Source organism: Clupea harengus, chromosome 8 (assembly GCF_900700415.2).
Source record: "Clupea harengus chromosome 8, Ch_v2.0.2, whole genome shotgun sequence".
NCBI classification, from domain to species: domain Eukaryota; kingdom Metazoa; phylum Chordata; class Actinopteri; order Clupeiformes; family Clupeidae; genus Clupea; species Clupea harengus.
The window spans coordinates 2,493,919-2,516,144 of NC_045159.1; the positions used below are offsets into that span (position 1 = coordinate 2,493,919).

The following is a 22,226-nucleotide window of genomic DNA, read 5'->3' on the forward strand; positions in this document are numbered from 1 at the left end:
GTAGACATTTTTCGGTTTGAATCCTGTGAGCTTGATTTTTTTATTATTTTAATATTATTATATTCATAACATTTTCATACGAAAGGCCCTGTAGCCAAGCTAATGTGTTATGATCATTTATACTTACAAAGACAAGAGTGACATTTAAATAGGCTCCGTAGCTTTGTATTTAATTGCCCTCGAGTTATATCAGGAATATACCCTCTAGGCTCAAGCAGTGGCACCCAGAAACGCATGTTGGCTACTTAAAAGTTGACTACCCCAAGCTTGTCAAATTCAGCGTGGTATATAATGCTTAAGTTTCATCTTGGTCTAGGATGTATGAATGGGATGCTTCTCTGTATTTGTCTGGTCGTGCCTGCCACAGTGAAATTAAATGCAACTTATGTCATGAGGCAACACATACCAAATCAGTGACTTTCGTGTCATTTAGAAATCTAAAATCAGCATTTGCTAAACAATGAAGTCCCTTTGACCAATACAGGAATATTTCCAGGAACGGTCCCAGCAGGGACAAAGCACCCACAGAGATGAGGCCATCTTGGGGGCCATTCTACAGCATAACACCTCCTCATTGTGCCCCAAGGGTGGACACAGTGGATTTGGAAGTCCAGTGGTTGTAGTTGGATTTGCTACAGTGCAGAATTCGAAATCAATCATAAGTGCAATGTGGAGGAGTGTTATGATATACACACAGTTTCCCCACACATTTTTTTTTATCTTAGAGTCTCTTACTGTCACCCAGTGGACTGCATGAGGACATGCAGGACATAGGAACACTCTCAGGAAACTGGCTCAGACTCAGACTGGTAAAGACTGAACACACCATGCACTGCTTTACTTTTGGGCATTTGGTTTGAATTTTTAAGTCCAATGGCTTATCTTTGTATGTGCATTATTGTTTGACCTTTTACAATCTTCACCTGTTTTCAGTGTTAAAATAGCACTGCGGTGTCAGCTCACTGGACTATTTTTAACCCTGCTGGGGACATTGCACTGAAGGCACATGAGCGGCGTTGTGGTGTAGGTGTTTTTGTATGAGGTAGGTTTGCAAATAGAAACAAAACCGTAAATATATTTAAATATATATTTAAATATTAATATTATACTAACCCAGAACTGATTTTAAAGACTATTGGTTGTCTGGTTTGGAACAAAAAACATAATATTACAATGACTTCATGTTCTTTCAGATTCCTGCTGACTGTTTGGATTTAATATACTGCACAAATGAAATAAAGTGGAATTGACAATCTTTCAAATACTGGGGAATCAACTGACTGGAATAAAGATGGTATGTAGATGTTCTCTCAGGTTTTTAAGCTCTGAAATGATGAATGACTTTGAGCTACAGTGTTACAAATGAAAGAGAATGTCAAATTTCAAAAAGATTGTCTGAAAAACCAAGTCATAGCCAAGTGTCAATCAATTTAGTGAACTTAGCAATACACTTTGTAATATCATAGTATGTCCAACTGATTGTTTAAAATGGCATACATAGAAGGAATTTAAGTGCACACTCTGTGACATATTTTATTGTATACTGTACAGTTTGTACACAGCTAATGTCAGCGAGCAAGAGCATTATACTTTATAATGAAAATATTCACTTCACAAAGGGATAGAGACCATGCTTATGAATGTAAATTGTATAAATGCAGTAGCTCTGACTGTAGCTTGTGTGCTAACTCAGGTTAAATTGATGAAATATTGTTATCCTTGGTTCCAGAGCTATTATAGAAGCATCAAAGCATCAAAGTTGCACAGACACTGTGAGAGCTGCTACAGCCGGCGCTGCAGGGCTCCTGTTGAAATCGCAGTGTCATGTGTGATCATCAGCTGCCGGGCGCTTTGTGGAGCGACCTTTCACCTGTGCAAAGAGGAGGAACATGCCCTTCTGTGCCCGAATGAGAAAGTGCCCTGCCTCAATGTGCACTATGGCTGCCCCTTCACAATGTGTCGCTCAAGACTGGCAACGCACCTTGAGGTGTGCCCAGCCAGTGTGGTTTGCTGCTCCGTGGAATGGAACCGCTGGCCACTTGAGGACATACATAATGATTTCTACATTAATATTTTGAACGAAGACAAAGATGAGGGGGCTCTTGACCTCTCGATGGCCCTGAGAGACCAGAGGCACCTATGTACCAGGATAAAAATGAAGTCGCTCTTCCCAGAATTAATGGATCAAGAAGATGAGCCCCCTCCACCTGAAGAGGAAGGAGCAGTGGGAGGAGAGCCCTATTCAGATGGAGTTGAAGTTAACGGAGGATCAAATGATCACTTTGGTCAAAACCCCACAAAGGCTACAAAGAATGAAAATATACCGGAAGAGAAGATGGCTGCTTCAAGCGAAAATTCTATTGACCGTGACAAATATGACAGGTATGAGAAAATGTTTAGCAAGGAGAGAGGTGGCTGCCGACAGGCCGCGGTAGAAAAAGATGACAAAAAAGAGAAGGATGGATCATCAAAAGGCCAAAGGGCAGGTATGGTGGAGAATTCAAGAGGTTCCAATGAAGGGTCAGAAAGTGGCCATGCTCCATGGCAGAAAGGGGTCTTGGAGCGGGTTGGACAAGAGCTCACTGCTCAGGAATACAACATGTACATAGTGCACAACGGGCGCATGCTGATTTCTTTTGGCCAAATGCCGGCTTGCACGCCGAGGGAAAAGGACTTTGTTTACGGAAAACTTGAACCCGTATCTCTTGACTCTATGACTATCCCCTTAGGTTCCTACAAACCTCCTGTGAGCTACAGGGAGAAACGGAGGGACAGGAAAGATTATTCAAAGGTCCCAGAAACTGAGAGCAAGTACACTGATACCTCTGATTTGGATGACATTCAAAAAATGGACGAAATGTATGCAACTTTGTTGTGCTGTGCAGAGAAAGAGATTCGTGGGCATAAAATCTGTGAGACCGTGCCAATAGATGGGCTCTTCGTTGACATAGCAACCCAAACGTACAGCTTCCCAACAGCTCCATACAAGCACGATACATCACTGGCTGACATCACAACTGACAAAAAGTCGAAACTTTACGTTCAGACCGTAACAGAGAGCATCAGCGCACGACATGACCCGACCAGCTGCCCATTCACCTTTCGATGTGGGCACCCCTTCAGACGAGACGAGTATCCCTACCATTACAAAAACGTGCACGCAGACATCCAGTTCTCCCTGGATGGCTGGTTTGAACAGAGGTGTCCTCTGGCTTACCTGGGGTGTACACACACCCGGAAGAACTTCCATCCATTTTCACAAAAAGCCGTTGTCACCTACCACCAGGACCTGAGCACTTTCAGTCTTAAACCAGAGGTGTGTGGCTCACTCACAGCTGTGGCCCAGCTTGGTCCTCAGGAAATGAATGAAGACTCCCTCAGCTGCCTGCCTTATGAAGTCTTGTGTCACATTGCTGGTTATCTGGACAGCTTCACTTTATCCCAGCTGGCTTTGGTGTCGCAGTTGTTCCGTGAGATCTGTGCCACACACCTTCAAGAGAGAGGAATGGTGACACTGAAATGGAGGAAGAGGTCATATTCACATGGGGGGTCCCGCTGGAAGTGTACTAAGGTGAGATGAAATGATTGTATGTTTCTGCATTGCAATGCAGGCATATTTTCTCTCAATCGTCTCTCCTCACAGATGCAGTGCTTGTGCACGTGGGCAGAAGTGTTTCTCTTTTAATGTTGTTGTGTCATTAAAGTCATTAAAGTTGTAGGACAAAGTGAGATTAAAACTGTTCAGACTCATAAACTACGTTCCCAGTGCCACATACTATATATGACAGTTTGGGCCCAATGGCGAAAATGGCTGGCAGACAAGGCCTATTCCGCCCGGCGGAGTTCTAAAAGTCAGCAATAAATTAAACTTTCCGTCCAATCGTGGATTTTGGATATAGGTGTGTCAACATGTTCTTCTCTAACAGGGTACTCTGCTTGCGTCTATTACAAACCATCACTGCCCAAGTCTGATTTATCTATCAAGCTAAAAATATCACGTTCCCTTTATTAGAAGAGTGGCGCATAGCTCGCAACCTACAATATCTTATGCATTCCCCATTCATGTAGACTATGGTCGCTAGTGCTCTTGAGTCTTACGCATCGGGTTATTTCCTTGTCTCTGGGATACCCAGGGATCGATTACCAAACGGTGGGGGCCCCTAAACCAGAGCCTCTGCGTGAAGTCGCTGTTATGTTTCTCTTATTTGTGGTTGAAAGAGGTGTATTTTGTTAATTTGCTGTTGGCTTTAATTGAGTGTACCTGCGCTGTGTAAGAAAATGTGCATGTGCGCCTGGGGCATAACTATATATAATACAGCTAGCGCAGAGGCTTCATAGGCAAAGGAGAACTACAATACTCGGCCATTCGATTGTAGAAATTATATTGCGACTGTGATCAACGATGACACTATTCGGAACATTCAAGGATACCTTGTGGTATTTATACCCTCAAAATGGCAAACCTGTCTTTGTCATGGTTTTCCTCATTTTTGGGGTGAAATCATCAGTAGCAATCTATAACACAATGATATGCTTATCGTACATAAACTATAAAAAACGGATTCAATTAAATGAATAATTTCTTATTTTCTTTGTTATTTTTGTGATATACAGATATTCAATGATGATTGCTGGGTAATATGTATCTTGTTGTCCAATGTCAAGTCTCTATTTGATCATGTGACGAGATGATACGATATTGCTAGTTTAGCCGCAAAATCTGAACGTCAAGACCGACAAGCTGACAAGCCGAGCGACGCCTTTCAAACATAAAAGCGGTGATGCATGATATGCTTTTTCAATGGACAGAGTAGCCAGCCCATTCAGCCTTTCCTGCTCCAAGCTGCCCCTCAGGTAGGTCTTAATGAGTTTCAATTTGGAAAAGGATCACTCGGCTATTGTCCTGTCACATGTAATGTCAAAAACAATAGCACGGCAGTGCACACCTCACCGAAGGAGGATGTTACGGAGTAGACTTTAATCTGTCTACTTTGCCAATTCAATAGCCGAAGTATCTAATTCGACCGTAAAATCAAACACATTGTTGTAAAAAAAAAATATATACTTCTGTTTGTGTGTGCGTGTGCGTGCGTGTTTTGCGAGCGCACAATTTTTTTTTCGCGAGGGGCGGGGGGGGGGGGCTTTGACATGTCCAGGCCCAGGGGGCCATGGTTTCATAATCCGTCCATGGGGATACCCCATACCATTAATATATCTACAGTCACCTGTAGCTTTGTGTTACGCAAAATATACCTTTATATGTCCACTCCCTACCGTTGATCTAATGCTCAGCAGCTATACAGGCTTATGCTGTTGCAGCAAAAACATTTTACATTCCACGCCTAAATCAATTCTCTAGAATGAACGTGAGATGGCCTATATTGTCTCGAAAAAGTCCTATAATCGGAGGGAGTGAACAAAACACTCCTTTTTTTTTCTTTTTTTTTTTAAAGGATCAGAATCACATACCCTGATTACCAATGGAACCGTCACTTCGAAGGAATTTTACTAGGGCATATTAAAACCTGTCTGACAAGCTATATTTATGAGTCAACAAATTAAAATGTTTTGAATTGTTTTTCCTTGGAAAATTGCTCATGGAGGAACACTGTCAACATGTGGCGATATCATCTTTCTGCATTGTAATCTCATGTGACACATTCCGTTTAAAACGATTACTCGACAATGCTGTTGGGCTTAATCTATGCTGCTCACTGAAATTTCTTAATGTTAACTACACAATGAATTGTCTTCAGTCTTTTTGGAACTGTAACAATAAAGATGCTTATTTACCTTGCAAATAAAACAGTCACATTTCTGTTGACCTTTCAACAGGTGTGGGAGTTCAGCCATCTTTTCAGCAAAGTTAACAGATGGTGTTTTAATGATGACCCCTCCATGTCGGACCATCTAAAGGTCTGTCCTTTCTACCAGCGGGAAATCAAAACAGAACGGATTGCGGTGATGTTGAAAGATTAGTAGAGCAACCAAGTTATTTTTACTTTGGTCAATGGGAAAAATGTAATGCATGCAGATATTTAATTGATGTCAAAGTTGATGTATACATTGGTAATGATAAGTACTTGGGGGAAAAAGTTCAGTGTTTAATGTGCCAGGCCGTTAATGTCCCGTCTATTATTATTATTTTGGGTGCTTCTGGAAAAAGGGACATTCAGATAATTCAATAAGAGGTTGGCTTTTCTCATTGCATTTTCAATGGTTAATAGAAATGGTAAACAGAAAGGTTAATCAATTGTACATTGTTCATTGTTATATCTTCAATTCCACCCTGTTTTCCCATATAACGCTGGACGCACTTTACTTTTGTGAACATGACATTCCCATGCTTTCTCCTGAATATGTTTCAAATGGCAAACAAATTCAAGTTCCATGATGTTCCATAGAATATCACCGTCGGAATCTTTGTGGTTGTGTGGAGCTCATGAAAAGGGCAAGAATGGTTAACACCGTTATGAAAATGAGCACCTTTCCTCTTGTGAGACCACTTTTGTTGCTATATTGTGTTTCTTGATTGAAGTAGATATTAAAAACTTGATATTTTCTCCTGTCTGTCATGATGTGCCATGGTATGGGGCTGGAAAGCAACCTGGATCTCTGGATAAAACTGCTCTCTATCTGAAACAATGTAAACAGAATAACAGCATTATAAGCTGATGTATCAGTGATCTCAAACCATCAGTCAATAAAATCAATCAATCAATAGTTATGCTTCAAATAAATGACAGGGTATTAACTAAAATAATTAAGAGCTGCAAGTGCTCTCACATTCTCAAACATGTAACCTGACACTTGTGTTTCAGAGGTCTGGTCACGTTGTCTCTCTATTTTTATCACTCTGACAGACATGTAACCCAGTGAGTTCCACTGATTTGGCTGAACACCACCGGTGAGTGTACTGCTTTTGTTTGAGTTAGGGCTCTGCTCAGTCATTTAGGCTACAAAATGTGTCTTCTTAATGCTCTCAATACGTCCTATATTTCTTTTGGCAACTCTTGTTGTCATAAAGTTTTCAAGTTGTTTTCAAGTGTCTGTCATCATTATGAAGTAGTAAGGTAATACACTGGGAAAATGTAAGCACTCTAATGCTAGAGAAAATAACACATTCATTGAAACTGAAAGTGTATTCATGTCTTGAAATGTGTGTGTCTACCTCTATTCTGATTCTATTCTGTGCATGGCCTGCATAACAATAGTTGTAATCAGAGTATATTCTTGGCAAACCTGATGACAGCAATATTTATATCACAGGTAGTTTGTGCAAACGATAGTCTTTTTTTAACCTAGGCTGCTGAATCAACCTCTAGCAGGTTGTCCTTGTTACAAGTCATTTCATTTTCTCACCATTACTATCATTCATTTTGTGTTTCAAAGCAACAGTAGATGGTGCTGTTAGTATAGTCACAACACTGTTATAGAACTTTTTCAGGTTCGAGTAAAACATTCCCATGTGTTTCCATTACATGTTTGTTCATATGCCAAGTCAACAAGGCATTTGTAAATATCGATAACTTGATTGAACTAGTTTAATTTCAGCAGTAATTTTAGTGTCCAAATCTGATTGGAAGTAATTGGTCAGTGTAATTACTGTCCTACCTTTTATGCTAACATGTGTACTTCTTTTATCAATTTAAGTGTTCTTAATGTTCCAACACATGTGTTTGTTGCAAGTAGTACAAGTACAAGCATGTCTCCTACTTGATGCCATCCTGCCCTAAAATAGGTGTGTGTCCATAAAGTATAGAACGTTTGAAAGGATGAAAGAGTGTAGTCATCCTCATCGACACAACTGACACTGATACCAACTATCATGGTCTAAATATATTCATGATAAGCGGTCATGATAACATGTTTTAAGATAAACAAACCTGACAAAACATGTGTTCATCCATTACAGGTTTCACTGACTTTCATCATTATGGTATGTTTGACCACCTTTAGGTGGGGTTTTGTATTGTATTGGAATATCAAAAACATACATGCATTCATGAGCCTGTTGTAGATAAGTATTTCACTCATGTTTTGTACCTTTGTGGATTCTTATCAGGGGAGAGAGAGAACCCCCGCGTCAAAGTTGCACAGGCACTGTGAGAGCTGCTACAGCCGGCGCTGCAGGGCTCCTGTTGAAATCGCAGTGTCATGTGTGATCATCAACTGCCGGGCGCTCTGTGGAGCGACCTTTCACCTGTGCAAAGAGGAGGAACATGCCCTTCTGTGCCCGAATGAGAAAGTGCCCTGCCTCAACGTGCACAATGGCTGCCCCTTCACAATGTGTCGCTCAAGACTGGCAAAGCACCTTGAGGTGTGTCCAGCCAGTGTGGTGTCCTGCTCCATGGAATGGAACCGCTGGCCTGTTGAGGACATGCACCTGGCCTTCTACGAAAACATCCTGGACGAGCCGTACACCGAGGAGCCACTGGATTTTGCCATGGCTCTGAGAGACCAAAGACACTTGTTTCAGTCTCTGAAGATGAAGGCCATCTTTCCTGAGCTGATGGAAAAGGTGGAAGAGGAGCCTCCAATTCAAAAGGTGGAGCCTCCAATTGAGGAGCTTGAGGGGGCAGTGGGAGGGGCAACGGAAGAGCCGGCATTTACAGATGGTGCCTCTGATATGATGTATGAAGAAGGGGGGCTTACCCAAGAGGAGGGTGAAGCCGCAATATGGGATTCCAAAGTGAACCTCGGCCGGTACAATGCCTGGGAGAAAATGTTTAGCATGGAACGGAGTGGTTGTAAGCACACAGTCAAAGCTTTAGAAAACGATCCCACTCCATCAACTAGGAGGCATGGACAGGAAAAGAGCTTAGAAACACTTGAGGAAGAACCTCAGATGAGCATGAATGACGTATTCGCAGAAAACAACATGTACCAAATGGATGAGGATAAGTTTTTGGTTGCAGCGTGTATGGACGCGTGTCGAACGACTGTTAAAAAGAAGTTGGCGTATGAATGTCGGAAACCTATGGAGATCAAAACAACCCGCCCATTCACCATCCCCGCCAGCTTTAGAGCCAGGTCCAGCCGTGTCCGAAACCCTTGTACCATGATAAAAGTCAGTAAATCTGTGGACACCTCCGATTTGGGAGCGGACATGGACGACATGCCAAAATGGGATGAGGTCCAAGCAACTCTGTTATGCTCCCTAGAAAAGGAGCATAGGGGTCACTTGATAGCTGAAGGCAATTGTCATGAGGCACTGTTTTGTAACGTCGGGACTCAGACTTATGAGTTCCTATCTGCCCCATTCCAACAAAACGACACCCTGGCTGACCTCACCGCCGGGAGGGATCTGAAATTCCATGTGGAGATCGAGGCAGAGAGTGTCAGCATGAAGCACAACAAGTCCAGCTCTGCCTTCACGTTTCTGTGCAGCCATTTGTTCCGCAGGGACGAGTTTGCGTCCCACTTCAGGAATGTGCATTCTGACATCCAGTGCAATGTCAGCGGATGGTTTGAACAGAGGTGCCCCCTGGCCTACCTGGGCTGCACGTTCATTCAGAGGAGGCTCCGGCCAGCCTCGCAGGGAGCCAGAGTGTCCTACAACAAGGATCTGAGTACGTTCACTCTCAGTCTTTACGAGGGTGTAAAGATGGTGACGTCAGAAAGGAAACGGGCGCGCAACGTGGACTCCTTGAGCAGTCTGCCCTTCGAGGTCCTGGTGCACGTGGCCGGGTTTCTGGACAGCTTCTCCCTGTCCCAGCTGGCCCTGGTGTCGAGGTACACGAGGGAGGTCAGTGCCACTCTGCTGCATGAGAGGGGAATTGTCTCCCTGAAGTGGGAGAAAAAGACTTACTCAAACGGCAGATCCTGCTGGAGATCAAAGAAAACGGTATGTATTTTAACACCACGTGGAACTGGTTGAAGTGTATCGAGTCTGTTTTGCAAATCTTGAAAGAAACTTGGAAATGAGCTTGGCCTAACCCCGGCCATCATTTCAGAATTACTGTACTGTATACAGATAGATGCTTGTAGATAACAATACAATACACACACAATAGACATAGACTGACACGTGTGTGTGTGTGTGTGTGTGTGTGTGTGTGTGTGTGTGTGTTTGTCTGTAAGTGTTTTAATACAGTACATATATTCATACAGCTATATCAGCATGTAACTGATTTGAAAAAGTCTCTTTTTACCCAGGTGTGGCAGTTCAGCAACTGTTTCTCCACTGTGGATCGCTGGTGCTTTGACACCTGTCCTCCCATATCAGAGCACCTGAAAGTCTGCCCATACTATGAGTCACATGAGTGTAAGAAGGACCCGGTGCCACTGACTGGAATATTTGACGCTGAAGAGGGCACAGATAGAACTCAGAGTCTGGTTTCTATGTTCTTGAGAAAAAACTGACATTTCCAAAAGTTTTTATGATGGTTCAAGTTGATGTACCTGTAAGTCAAGATTGGTCAAATTTCAGTTTCAGCAAACATTTTTTTGCTCAGTGACCTTTTCTGTTTGCCCAAGGCTGTGTTTTCCATTGTGATATTTAAAAATCTACACTTAAAACACTACACTGCACACTGTTTCATGTTTGTAGATTCATAAACTCATTATAACATATTTTCATGCAACATTTCAGTGTTCATGTTACAAGAATTGTTAAAGAATAGATTATTACAACACTTAAAGTGTATTCATTATAGTGGTAAGGATGAAACCACAAGGGGAAAGAAATGACATTTCCAAAGTTTTTATGATGGTTCAAGTTGATGTACCTGTAAGTCAACATCGGTCAAATTTCAGTTTCAGCAAAAAAAAATTGCACAATGACCTTTTCTGTTTGCCCAAGGCTGGGTTTTCCATTGTGATGTTTAAAACACTACACTGTGCACGCTGTTTCATGTTTGTAGATTCATAAATTCATCATAACATATTTTCATGCAACATTTCAGTGTTCATGTAACAAGAATTGATGAAGAATGGATTATTACAACAATTCAAGTTTATTTATTAAAGTTGTAAGAATGAAACCACAAGGTGTGAAATGTGTCACGTCAATTCTCGCAGACTGCTCTCAATCTTTCATGTTTCCTCTTTCTTCTAATGTCTGTTCTGTTTTTATGAAGTTCAGGTCATTTTATGAGGAAATGAAACTAACTGACCGCAGTCTTTGCTTAATCGTTGCTTCTTGCCTTAATGTTCCTTTCTGAGGACAACACAAAAAATATCTCTGTGTCATATTGCTGTCACCAGTGATCGGAAACATTGGTGAGTATTTTTTCACAGCAGGAATAATGTATTGTAAAGGATTTATAATGTATTTAAATGTTTGTGATCAAACTGTTTTAAAAAAACTTTTTGGAGAATGGATTTGCAAAAAATGAGTTCAGTGTCCATGCTAACGCTTAATTTAATTTTTTGTGCACCTGTTCTGCTTGCAATGCTTTGTAGATCTCGGGAAATGCGGTGCTGTCTGTACTTGGTCCTTGTGTGTGTGGCGGCGCTCTTCCCCTCCGGGCTGTGCCAGGACTCCTGTAGGGTGTCGGATGGCAAACCAGGGGAGAAGGGAAGCCCTGGCTGGGACGGTTTGCCTGGACCGAAGGGAGAGAAAGGAGAGCCTTGTATGTATGACTTAGTCATGTGTTCTAAAGCACTGAAACATTATGATAATTCAAATTGTTGTCACAATTCTAGCTATGGGTATAAATGTGAGACCACCAGTGCTTAACTACAATACATAAAACGCATGCATCACTGCTTTCCAGATCTGCTTGGTGGGATTGGAAAGGTGGGGGGCCTGAAGGGGGATCAAGGGAGCAAAGGAGAGCCCGGAGAAATTGGCATGAAGGGGTACGCTGGACATGAGGGGCCGAAGGGTCCCCCTGGACTTCCTGGTCAAAAAGGGTCAAACAGCGGGAGCTCTGGCATCCCACAAGACAAACAGGCAGCATTCTCTGTGACCCGGACCAAAGAAGACCCTCCCACCAATGACAGGCCATTGGGGTTTGACACCAGTTTGGTGAACATTAATGCAGACTTCAGTCTCGATGCGGGCAAATTCAACTGCAAGATTCCAGGTGTTTACTATTTTGTATTCCATGCCATGTCTTCGCAAAACATTTGTGTGAGGCTGAGGAGCGACCAGCTGGCTGATTCACTGAACTTCTGTGACTACAACAGCAGGCGTAACAAACAGGCGCTCTCCGGGGGCACGGTGCTGCAGCTGTCTGCGGGCCAGAAAGTGTGGCTGGAGCCTTTCAAGGGCCATCACGACAAAACTTCAGCTGCAAAATCAAAGGATAGGTTCTTTGTATTCAGTGGGTTCCTAATCAGCCCAACTGCATAGATGAGCTCTGTCACAGATAGGCTCATAACTAATGAAGTAATGCTGCAAAAATTCAGCTTAAAAAACAAGAAAATAAAGTTATAAAATGGGGGATATATTACTTAAAATAAGCAAAATGATCTGCCAACAGAACAGGGAAATTTGACTTTGAAAATATTTTTATTTAGTGATATTACTAGTGTGGCCAGACTGAAAACATTTGTCTTGATTCTGATTCTGACTTTAACTTCATAAAATCTCAGTAACAAGTTATAATACCTTATTAAGATGATTAAGGACTGAAACGCTTAAATCAAGTGAAATGCTCTAACATTAAAAATGCCTGGTAACAAGAAATATCTAAAAAAAAAACAGCATATATTGCCTTGATTTAAGATATTTCATCCTACTAAGATTTCAATTTTTGCAATGTACACTGATTCAACTGATGTGAGATCAGTTGATATAAACTAAGCAACTAACCAAATGCAGCTTCTTGTAAGACTACTGGCTGTTTCATTTTATTCTTGAGCTTTCAATAAACCTAAAAAGATGCACACAATCGTGTCATGTCTATCATTACATTACATACAGTAAGTAAGCATGCCAACATGAATGAGACTCCATAGCTTCAAATAAGAGAAAGGATGCTGTTGACATTGTAGCCGGTGGGACCAATGGGTGTAGCGAACTTATATTTCGATTCACCTCTGTCACCTTTCTCCTGTGTGTACGTCACTAGTAGGGGCTTGGGCTGGGTTCCAATTAGTTTAGTGCAAACAGGCACAGATATATACACCTTGGGTCCTTATGCCGGTAGCCGTCCATTGCTGATTGTGGAGTGAAGCCGCGTTCTGGAGCGTTGTCTTCAGCGACACGGTAGCGTGTTATAGAGCGGATGCCAACAGGAACGAGTTGAGCGTCTTCCCTACCAACTGCACTCCATATCCCGTTTACATGCATCGCAACGTGTTAAGTAGCAGTCAGTGTATCAGTGCGGTGGTTATTGTGGTTGCTGGCAGCGTATAGATACCAGGTGCATGACGTTCTCGGGTGCAGCTGTTTAGACAGCGAAGAAGCTATTGAAGCACACAGCTATACAGCATTGTTAGCTGCTGTTCTCTTACAGTTAGTTATAGGTGCGGGTGCTGCTTTTAGAATATATGTATCTTTGTTTTCCCCTCTAGCCTGGGGGCCTAGGTGTGTATATGTGGTTAAGAGGATATTGTGAGCCACAGGTTAGAGGGTTTATTTTTGTTTGTTTGTTTCATTAATTTGTTATCTGTTTCCCCTGTGTCATCTCCCCTGCCGCAATAGCCTGGGTATCGTTTGGGGCCCTAGCCTAGATTACAGGTTGGCCAGTTTTTCCTCTAAGATAGTTTCTCACCTTTGATAAGATGTGCAGTGTAATTCAGTGAAGTGTGAACCCCTTTTTCTTAATGTGCCCAAGTGGTGCGCTTGCGGTGGTGTGGCCAATGAGCTAGTAGTGTGTGCTCTCCTTCACGTGTGGTATTGGAGGCAGGCCCCTGTTAGTCTGTGTGTCAGTGGCTCCGGATTCTTACCCAACGGCTGGGGCATTCCCCTGAAGTCCATTTAATGTATTTATGTATTTATTTTTTGACAACCAAAGTGACACCTTGTTTTAACGAGAAACAATAATAAACCTAATCTTTTATATCTTTCCAAAGAACCTGTGTTGGACCATTATTGGGACGGAGTTCCCCTTGCTCTTCTATTATAGCTCAAGGGGTGGCGTAGTCTGGTGAGAGGCTGGCCAAGGCTACAACATAATAAACACGGGGAAGTTGAGGAAGTAGTGAAACCTGCAACAGCAGCAAATTGTGGTTTCACTATTAAGCAAGTTCTTCTGAGGATAGTCATCAGCTTGTTGATACATCTGTTAGCATTTGGAAATCGCCACAGCCATAAAGTAAGTGTTAAAGTTCTTTATTGTCCTTTATTAAGATTTGTCATACTTAGTAGTCATACAAATCTGTGTCATGTTGCATTATTTTCTGAGTTTAGTTGTTCATATGTATGTTTGTGTCTTCTACAGTGACATTCAATTTAAACTGCTTCTACAGCATTCTCAATATTTGTGTTTAGTGGACCAATGAAGAGTTCTTGTCTTCTTGTCCTTCTCTTTTTTTCCATGTGGTAACACAATTATGTTATCTTGAATGTTTAGTCCAGTGTAATGGCAAGGTGGCATTGATTAGAGTGTAACTGAGTATAACAGTTATACAGTACATGCAGGCCTGGGGAGTAACGGAATACATGGAATGGCGTTACGTAATTAGGATACAGAAAAAAGGTAACTGTATTCCGACGTAATTAGATTACATATACTTTTAGCAAAAATTGGAATTATTAACAGGATTATATATAGATTTTAAAATGCATAACATTATACTATCATCCACATGCACACTTTACGACGCGTCACAAGAAGACAACAGAGAAAACTACAAGTCCATATGATGACCTCGAGTTCAAAAAATGCTTTCCCTGGCTGGAAATATCGACACTATTTTGTCCTCAAAGCTGAAAGTGGGAAGAACATAACAGTGCAGTGCACCTTATGGCTCCCCGCGGTGAAAATACTGTCGTTATCCAAGGACCACATCAAATTTCATGAAGCATTTACAGTTAAGACCAACACTGTAGGCTGAATTTGCATAATGACAAGCAGATTTGTCTTTAAAAAACACTGAGCAGAGGGCAGGTTTAATTCTTAAAACTTGGTTTCCTAATTGTCTTTTCTAAAGTTACAATGTGCTGTTGACTTACAGAATACTCTTAAGTCAAAGCCATCTTACTGATGTCTCTTTTCTGTTGTCTTCATTTGCACATTTGGCATTGAGGTAACCCAAAAGTAACGGAAAGTAATCAAGTTACATTACTTTAATATTGTGATACTTGGATTAGGTTACTGAATACAATTTTTGACAGGTAATCAGTAATTGTATCGGAATACATTTTTAAAGTAACCCTCCCAACCCTGACTATATGACACACGGGTGTGTGTTCGTGCAAATGACGGAATCTGAAGAGTTCCTTGGTGTGCTGCTTTTGTTAGGTCTTTGCTTGCGTCTCAAACTGTAATTCATGTGACCACGGGTGCTTTAAGAATTCCTGGTAATTCTTTTGGTGAAATCGTGGTTATATTTTGTTCTTTAAGATAGTGACCATGCTTGGCTGTAGTTTCCTTGGAGTATCTCTGGTGCTGTTTCTCTCTCCCATGGTGGCTCTGGAGCCCTGCGCCTCTGGAGGAATACCTGGTATGCCGGGCATCCCTGGGCTTCCTGGGCATGATGGCAGGGATGGGCAGAAGGGGGAGAAGGGGAACCCAGGTAAGCCAGAGCATATTGGCAAGCACACGGAATAACTAGCAAATACTGTAGTGCATTAAGCATCAAAGACTGTCCATGCATTGCATTTGTAGAAAAGAGGAAACACATAACATTAAGTAGGTGATATTACTGACATGAATGTAGTTAGTCACCTTTTGCCTGACTTTGCACTACTTCTACTTTTTGCCTTCTGCACTGTACAATAGGGACATATAATAAAGCAATCATTCTTGGCAGGAATGTTGACGGCACCAGGGCGTGAAGTGGGAGGCAAGGGGCAGAAAGGCGAGGATGGCGTTAAAGGGAAACCCGGAAAGATCGGTAGGAGCGGAGTACCGGGCCCCCCTGGAGGAAACGGTCCAGCTGGACAGCCGGGGGACCCAGGAGAGTCCGAAAATGCAAATGTTGTGTCTGCCTTCAGTATGCGGCGTGCCAGTCATATCACGCCTGACAGAGGCACTCCAGTGCGCTTCATCACGACTATCACCAACATCAACGAACACTACGACACTGCCTCAGGCAAATTTGTTTGTCACATTCCAGGCACTTACTATTTCGTGTATCACGCATCGTCATCTGGTAAGAATCTTTGTGCCAGCATTAGGCTTGATGGGCAAAGCTTGGCAGCCTTTTGTGATCATATGGTAAGCGGTAACAACCAGCAGGTCAGTTCAGGTGGACTGGCTGTGTATGTCAAGAAAGGGCAGCAGGTATGGCTGGAAACTGATGTGAACAATGGCATGTATGCATCGGGGCAAAGTGGGGGAAGAAGGGGGAAGGGAGACAGTGTGTTTTCAGGCTTCTTGGTCTACGCACACTGAGTTAGTTGGACTCAACTATAACATGTGATGTGAAAACATCTTTTAGTATTTGCATGGAAGTGAAATCCTCATGGGGAGAAGCTTGTCTGTACACGTTACTGCATGACTGCAAAAACTAAATAAAAAAAAGAGCTGTTGTATTTAATTTGTTATTTGATTATTTTCTTGCACGTGAAAATATATTCACTGTACTGCAACTTGTCAACTGTTGTCACTAATATTTAAATTATTAGTTGTTTATATTCCAGTTTCAGTTTGGGCATTAATTACCCATTTGATTATGAAATGAGCAGATAAGTCTTAATCATTAGACTTCAACTAATGTACCATATTCTAGTTGTACTCTTCTCACGTACAAGTGAATAAAGTGAGCCAAGAGTCAAATAAGGGTTTTAACATGTAAAACATATCAAATATATGCTGACAAACCAAATGAATACATGCATTGTATGAGAAAGTTGATGTGATGTCATCATTTGTCATAAAACCAGCAGTATTGGAAATAAAGTGATGTTTCTAAAATGCATTTTAAGTGCATGCAGACTGAGAATAACATAATTGTACACAGAGTAAAAATGGTATCTCTGAAGAAAACCCACAGTGTACCAGAAACAGGATGTGTGCTGTTCTTGAAGATGGATGTGAAAATAGCAGATACCAGGAAAAATATCTTATAACTTAGGACATTGGGAAATCGCTTGATCAACCCATTCGTTTTCAAAAATAGAAATGATGAACACAGATATTTTTCGTTTCCCAAATTGTGCAACATGTTCTTCTGGTAAAGCAAATGTAACCCACAGTAACGGTTTTGGGTTTGAGAGGAACAAAGACTACTGCAGCTTTTCATTCTCAACAGACCATCTCCACTAACAAAAGCCGCCCACGAAGGACCAGACATGGTGAGAGGATGACAAGCTTACTGCATATGCTTCTCTGGTTATTTAATGCCTTTATTTTCCTTTCTTCAGAGAGTGCAATATGTCAAAATTATACATGATTAATTGTTCCACCCAGATTATGGAATTAATTGAATTACAAATTGCAAAATCATTCTGAGCACATCAGACAGCTTCTTATAATTCATCGGTCACCTATACTCTTACAGTACTCGTGTTTACTTTTATTTTAGTCTCATTTTCAGGTTTGCCCATTCAGGCTGTGTGTGACTGCAGCAGTGACTGCAAGCATCCTGTTATATTTTGTGGCTCCGTCTGTGGCAGACACATGCAGTAGTTACAGGGGGTATCCAGGTGTGCCTGGCACCCCCGGGACTCACGGGAGTCCTGGAAACTCTGGACCGAGGGGAGAGAAGGGTGATCCCGGTACGTAGCACTATACACTAACAAGACTGTGGCATGGTATTATTATTACTATCAACTATGACTACAATAATTGAATTATATAATTATTTAATAATATAAGTTAACAAAAATCCCTTTTGTGAGTTTAATCTTATATAATGTTTTGCAACGCAAAAAAGGGTGATGAAATCTGTGATGAAATTGCCAATCTATTTCACGCGAGTAGTTACTGATGACTGTGATGAACATTGCTTTGTCAGATGCATGTGAAGTCAGTTTGGTAGCCTCTGTTCAACTGTTTTACCTCAGGGGAGATTGACCCCTGGTTGAAAGGCCAGAAGGGTGATATGGGTCCTCTGGGACCCCCGGGCAGACCAGGCACGTCGGGGGATCCAGGGGTTCCAGGCCCGGATGGCCCAAACGGGAGAAAAGGGGAGAAGGGGAGTCCTACAAGTAGCACTGTGACCTTCTTCTCACGCAAGAAATCGCCAGGGAGAACTCCGGGTAACCTACCCGTTCGCTTTGAGGCTACCTACATTCCTCTTACCCCACAGCAGACTGGATTGGCACTAGAGGAAGGTGTGTTTAGATGCAGCATGAAAGGAGTCTACTACTTCACCTATCATGTGACTTCTTCTCAGTACATCTGTCTGAATATTGTAAAGATGGAGAAGGGGAAGGACGCGGAGGAGGCAGAGACTGTGTTGAACTTGTGTGATAGCTCGACAGCTTTTTTGGTAACCTCAGGGTCTGTAGTTCTGGAACTGAATGAAGGTGACGAGGTCTCTTTACAACCCACTGATAATTACAAAATAGAAGGAAGGGATTCTGCTGAGAGCACTTTTTCAGGATTTCGGATTTTCTAAACTTGCTACTTTGAAACAAACCTGAAAATGAATTGTAGAATGAGGTGAAAGGTTTGAGGATTATTTACAAATAGTTGGAAAATGATTGTACAACTGTGTAAAACATTGCACATGGGATGGATATTTGATTTAAAATCATGATGTGATGTTAATGGGACTACTATTCTCTCTGCTGTTCTAATCATGTCTACAAAGATCTTGCTGTATCTAAACTTCTTGCAATAAATCATTCAGAAGCACTTATAAATCTCTATTTGTATGAACAAAAAATATTTTGGATTTGACCTCCCTGAACACATTTACTTCAAACAGGTATGAATAATTCTCAAATGGTCAAAATTGACAGCTCCAATAAAATCTTCACCTGCTCTCGATTAACCCACAGTGTTTGTCCACAGTTACAGAACTAGGTACATATGAAACTAGGACTTATTATTATTGTTTAGCTATATGTTTGTCCTGGGCAAACCTTTCTAGAAGTATTTCAGATGTGATGCTATAGTATGTGTGTATACCAAAAATGGCTTACACCCTTTTTCCACAACAAATGTTCATTTATGTGTGAGAATGCCCCACACAAGCTCATACATGGTTTAATGGTGCATTGTGTAAGATTAAGTGCCATCTAGTGGCAAGGATGCAGAATGCAACCAACTGAATACCCCTCCGTCACCCTTCTCTTTCCATGTGTTTAAGATAACCTACGGAGGCCATCAGTTGCCATAAAAAAAAAAAAAGTCCCTCTTTAGAGCCGAATTCATGGTTTGTCCGTCACTATAGCTGGGCTACAGTAAAAACATGGCGGTGCAACATGGTGGACTCCGTGGAAACGGAGCTGCTCTCTATGTAGATATGAAGGGATCATTTTAAACTGACGAAAACACATTGATTCATTATAACAGGTGATTGATTATACACTAATGAAAGCATTATGAATACTATATAAAACGTCTGCTAACAGATCCCCTTAAATCCAACACACTGTACCTTAAGCATTGCATTTGTGTAATCAAATCAAATCAAATCAAACTTTATTTGTACGGCGCATTTCATACAAGGAGGTAAATCACAACAAAACCCATTGTTCTGCCACTTTACTTAGCAACCCTCCGGGAGGGCGGGAGACTATGGCAACTGACACAACTAAATTTCGCCATGGATAAAGTTAGACTACTGAAGTAAAACAAGGCAGCTATGTCCATTCAGACTGTTTAATAGGCAAATCTGAGGTGAACTGTCTGTCTGCTTCTGGTGTCAATGACTTGGGTGAGTATCTGTACATTTGATGTAACCACAGAGTTTTCTATAGTCAAATACCATTGTGTAAAATAGCATACATTTACTATAATCAACATAAAACTCATGACAACTTGGTCATTCTGGAACGTCGCATGAAAATAATTGGGCACCAGAAATAAACTACCTTGAATTATTTTAAGAGAATAAATTGTTTGGCATTGTTTGTATATTATGAATATTATGAACTATGTTATAAATGTCTGTTGTCTTAACCATAAGACATTTTGTAACAAGACAAAGTCTACCAGTAGTCCTATTTTTATTTCATCAGCAACAAATTGCTGACATGTATCAACTGTTTTCAGTATCAAAATGCCCAGGACTCAACAATTTGCTATGGAGAACGTCCTGCTGTGGCTGGTAAGATCCTAAAAGTAAAACCACACTCTAGTTGTCAAGGCAAATACTATAATCCTCAATGCACTCATAATGTCCAACACATTGTTATTTGCTACTAAAATGGTTATTGAAGATATGTCATACTTTGATGCATAATCAGTTCACACAGGGACGGGTCCAGCCCCAAAATTAACTAATTAAATGTGTCCTGTGAAAAATGTAGGTCTACTGGTAAATCTGCGGTTATCAAAGGGGAAAAAAGCATTAGTTCACAGCTTACTTATTCATATAAACAATAACTATGATGGGGACTCAATGAATGTGAGCTCGAAGTGTTAGCTCCAAGGGAGTCTCAAATCAGGACAAATAACTTGTAAATATAGTGTAAAATAAGCATGAAAGTAATTAAAGGCAACAGGTTATTATCGTGACCTGATTCCCTTCTACAACCCGTGAAGCTATGCATGGCTGTCTCCATACCATCTTTGTTAAGGTCTGCTGCTCTATCCTGGCAAGAAGGAGAAGATGGAGACGACCAATGAGAGAGCTTTCCGTCCGAGACCTGAAGCAGAGAGGCAGCAAAGGACAGAGAAAAAGACCATGCTTCCGTCCAGCATACAGCTTGAAGGTAATTTATCTACCAACAAAAAACAAAATAAAAAACGGAACAAATCATCATTTATCTACCAACAGACAAACAAAAAAACAAAACAAAAACGGAACAAATCATCGTTCTGTTTGATGATGTTCAACAGGGCCTCAACAAAACCTGTACTTGCAGGTGAGCATAGCTTCATGACAACTCACCGCGAGGACTTCCGTGTTGAAGACTTCCAGCCATATTCACCTCTAAGGCAGAAAACACCAACATGGGAGAAGAGAAACATGACAAACGAGAGAGCACTTGTTACCCTTTATCAACGGAACTTTCCACCACCCCTGCGCACCCATCGAAAGTCAACCCCAGCTGTCCCACTACCTGATAACCTTGGCTTTAACCCCTCTCTCAGGCAAGAACCACCATATGTCTGAAGAAACACAACTCAAGACTGACAGGCCTTTAGAATTAAACTACTTAGTCAAGGAGCATTCTGACACAATGGATTTATTGCAGATTCAAACAATTTGTTACCGTCAGCTTGGGATAGCAGTGATCTTTCCAGTTCATATTTGTTGATTAAATACAACCATAAATATTGATGTTCAGAAATGTACAAAACCAAAATGCAGCAGATTTGATAAGGTGAAATGGAAAAGAAAAAAAATAACACAGGAGTTACAAACCATTTTGCACATGCATTTTGTCTGGTCTGACTTTGTTTTTGAATTCCTAAGGTGTGAGTTCCTAACAGTCCAAAAGGAAACGTACCCTTGTTGGGCCATCACTGGGGACACCAGACCACAGCAGGAGTACACACGGAGACGTGACACGCCATCCTCTGGTGGAAACAAGGTACTGCTGAACAACACTGTTGGGGGTTAGAACACCAACATTTTCTGTGTTCTGTGTTCTTTTTCTGTGTATTCGTTGAATAACTTTGTATCTCTCAAGTTACCATGTTGTACAACATTGTCTCTCTTTTATTGTGAACATTTTGGTGGTCATCCTGTGTGCTTGATTTTAGTTTTTTTCCCAGGTCTTGAGTCCCATGCCCAAGACAACAGAGAATATTCCACAAACAGGCTCAGTTACAACATATATGGATATGAAGATTAAGAAAAAGGACCATTTGTGAATTATTACAAGAATGAGCTGAGCTGAAATGAGTGTAATAAAGATGTCATATTGTAGTTTAATATTATGATCCTATAAGAATTGAATGATGACTGATATGTACAAAAACATGAATTCACGCTCCTGCAGCATGTGACAATACTTTACATTAAATTACAAGAAAACGTCTTAATTTCTCTGGATATCAAAAGAATTATGAATCTAAATCCATGTCACTGTATTTGAGGTA

General features: G+C 41.3%; 5 protein-coding genes across 9 annotated transcripts; all 5 read left to right on the plus strand.

Moving 5' to 3' along the window:
* The first annotated feature begins 507 nt into the window (after positions 1–507).
* Positions 508–7,686, plus strand: fbxo40.2 (F-box protein 40, tandem duplicate 2). Of its 2 annotated transcripts, XM_031571489.2 has the most exons (6): positions 508–809; positions 934–1,042; positions 1,194–1,294; positions 1,730–3,571; positions 5,836–5,916; positions 6,864–7,686. In XM_031571489.2, exons 3-6 carry the CDS (start codon positions 1,292–1,294, stop codon positions 6,909–6,911), a joined length of 1,974 nt encoding a protein of 657 aa, XP_031427349.1. In that variant the 5' UTR covers positions 508–809; positions 934–1,042; positions 1,194–1,291; the 3' UTR covers positions 6,912–7,686. The 2 variants fall into 2 exon arrangements, with proteins under 2 accessions (XP_031427349.1, XP_012677471.2); XM_012822017.3 differs by lacking the exon at positions 6,864–7,686 and having other exon boundaries at positions 512–809; positions 5,836–6,562.
* Positions 6,688–11,010, plus strand: fbxo40.1 (F-box protein 40, tandem duplicate 1). 2 transcript variants are annotated; one of them, XM_042708412.1, is made up of 5 exons: positions 6,688–6,907; positions 7,693–7,741; positions 7,916–7,939; positions 8,066–9,847; positions 10,159–11,010. In XM_042708412.1, the coding sequence occupies exons 3-5, from the start codon at positions 7,937–7,939 to the stop codon at positions 10,363–10,365; spliced, it is 1,992 nt and encodes a 663-aa protein (XP_042564346.1). In that variant the 5' UTR covers positions 6,688–6,907; positions 7,693–7,741; positions 7,916–7,936; the 3' UTR covers positions 10,366–11,010. The 2 variants fall into 2 exon arrangements, with proteins under 2 accessions (XP_042564346.1, XP_031427346.1); XM_031571486.2 differs by lacking the exon at positions 7,693–7,741.
* Positions 11,011–11,107: 97 nt separating this feature from the next.
* On the plus strand, positions 11,108–12,451 carry c1qa (complement component 1, q subcomponent, A chain). Its single transcript, XM_031571497.2, has 3 exons — positions 11,108–11,223; positions 11,407–11,576; positions 11,721–12,451. The coding sequence occupies exons 2-3, from the start codon at positions 11,417–11,419 to the stop codon at positions 12,299–12,301; spliced, it is 741 nt and encodes a 246-aa protein (XP_031427357.1). The 5' UTR covers positions 11,108–11,223; positions 11,407–11,416; the 3' UTR covers positions 12,302–12,451.
* Positions 12,452–14,062: 1,611 nt separating this feature from the next.
* Positions 14,063–18,863, plus strand: LOC105895347 (collagen alpha-1(XVII) chain-like). The gene is made up of 5 exons (XM_042708381.1): positions 14,063–14,210; positions 15,462–15,633; positions 15,871–16,451; positions 17,587–17,779; positions 18,068–18,863. Exons 2-5 carry the CDS (start codon positions 15,471–15,473, stop codon positions 18,622–18,624), a joined length of 1,494 nt encoding a protein of 497 aa, XP_042564315.1. The 5' UTR covers positions 14,063–14,210; positions 15,462–15,470; the 3' UTR covers positions 18,625–18,863.
* A 111-nt stretch (positions 18,864–18,974) lies between these two features.
* si:dkeyp-69c1.9 lies at positions 18,975–22,012 on the plus strand. Of its 3 annotated transcripts, XM_031571499.2 has the most exons (6): positions 18,975–19,890; positions 20,229–20,283; positions 20,756–20,890; positions 21,044–21,272; positions 21,598–21,715; positions 21,900–22,012. In XM_031571499.2, exons 1-6 carry the CDS (start codon positions 19,882–19,884, stop codon positions 21,996–21,998), a joined length of 645 nt encoding a protein of 214 aa, XP_031427359.1. In that variant the 5' UTR covers positions 18,975–19,881; the 3' UTR covers positions 21,999–22,012. The 3 variants fall into 3 exon arrangements, with proteins under 3 accessions (XP_031427359.1, XP_042564349.1, XP_042564350.1); XM_042708415.1 differs by having other exon boundaries at positions 20,756–21,272; XM_042708416.1 differs by lacking the exons at positions 18,975–19,890; positions 20,229–20,283 and having other exon boundaries at positions 20,550–21,272.
* The last annotated feature ends 214 nt before the right edge of the window (positions 22,013–22,226 follow it).

Bases quoted from the DNA above. Each gene is read 5' to 3' on its own strand.
- fbxo40.2 (XM_012822017.3), top strand. The intron at 3,572-5,835 runs GTGAGATGAAAT...ACCTTTCAACAG, and splicing joins CCCGCTGGAAGTGTACTAAG to GTGTGGGAGTTCAGCCATCT.
- fbxo40.1 (XM_042708412.1), top strand. The intron at 9,848-10,158 runs GTATGTATTTTA...CTTTTTACCCAG, and splicing joins GCTGGAGATCAAAGAAAACG to GTGTGGCAGTTCAGCAACTG.
- c1qa (XM_031571497.2), top strand. From the start codon at position 11,417: ATGCGGTGCTGTCTGTACTTGGTCCTTGTGTGTGTGGCGGCGCTCTTC. The intron at 11,577-11,720 runs GTATGTATGACT...ACTGCTTTCCAG, and splicing joins GGGAGAGAAAGGAGAGCCTT to ATCTGCTTGGTGGGATTGGA.
- LOC105895347 (XM_042708381.1), top strand. From the start codon at position 15,471: ATGCTTGGCTGTAGTTTCCTTGGAGTATCTCTGGTGCTGTTTCTCTCT. The intron at 16,452-17,586 runs TGAGTTAGTTGG...CTTTTATTTTAG, and splicing joins GCTTCTTGGTCTACGCACAC to TCTCATTTTCAGGTTTGCCC. The intron at 17,780-18,067 runs GTACGTAGCACT...GTTTTACCTCAG, and splicing joins GGGAGAGAAGGGTGATCCCG to GGGAGATTGACCCCTGGTTG.
- si:dkeyp-69c1.9 (XM_042708415.1), top strand. The intron at 20,284-20,755 runs GTAAGATCCTAA...ATCTTTGTTAAG, and splicing joins AGAACGTCCTGCTGTGGCTG to GTCTGCTGCTCTATCCTGGC. The intron at 21,716-21,899 runs GTACTGCTGAAC...TTTTTTTCCCAG, and splicing joins CATCCTCTGGTGGAAACAAG to GTCTTGAGTCCCATGCCCAA.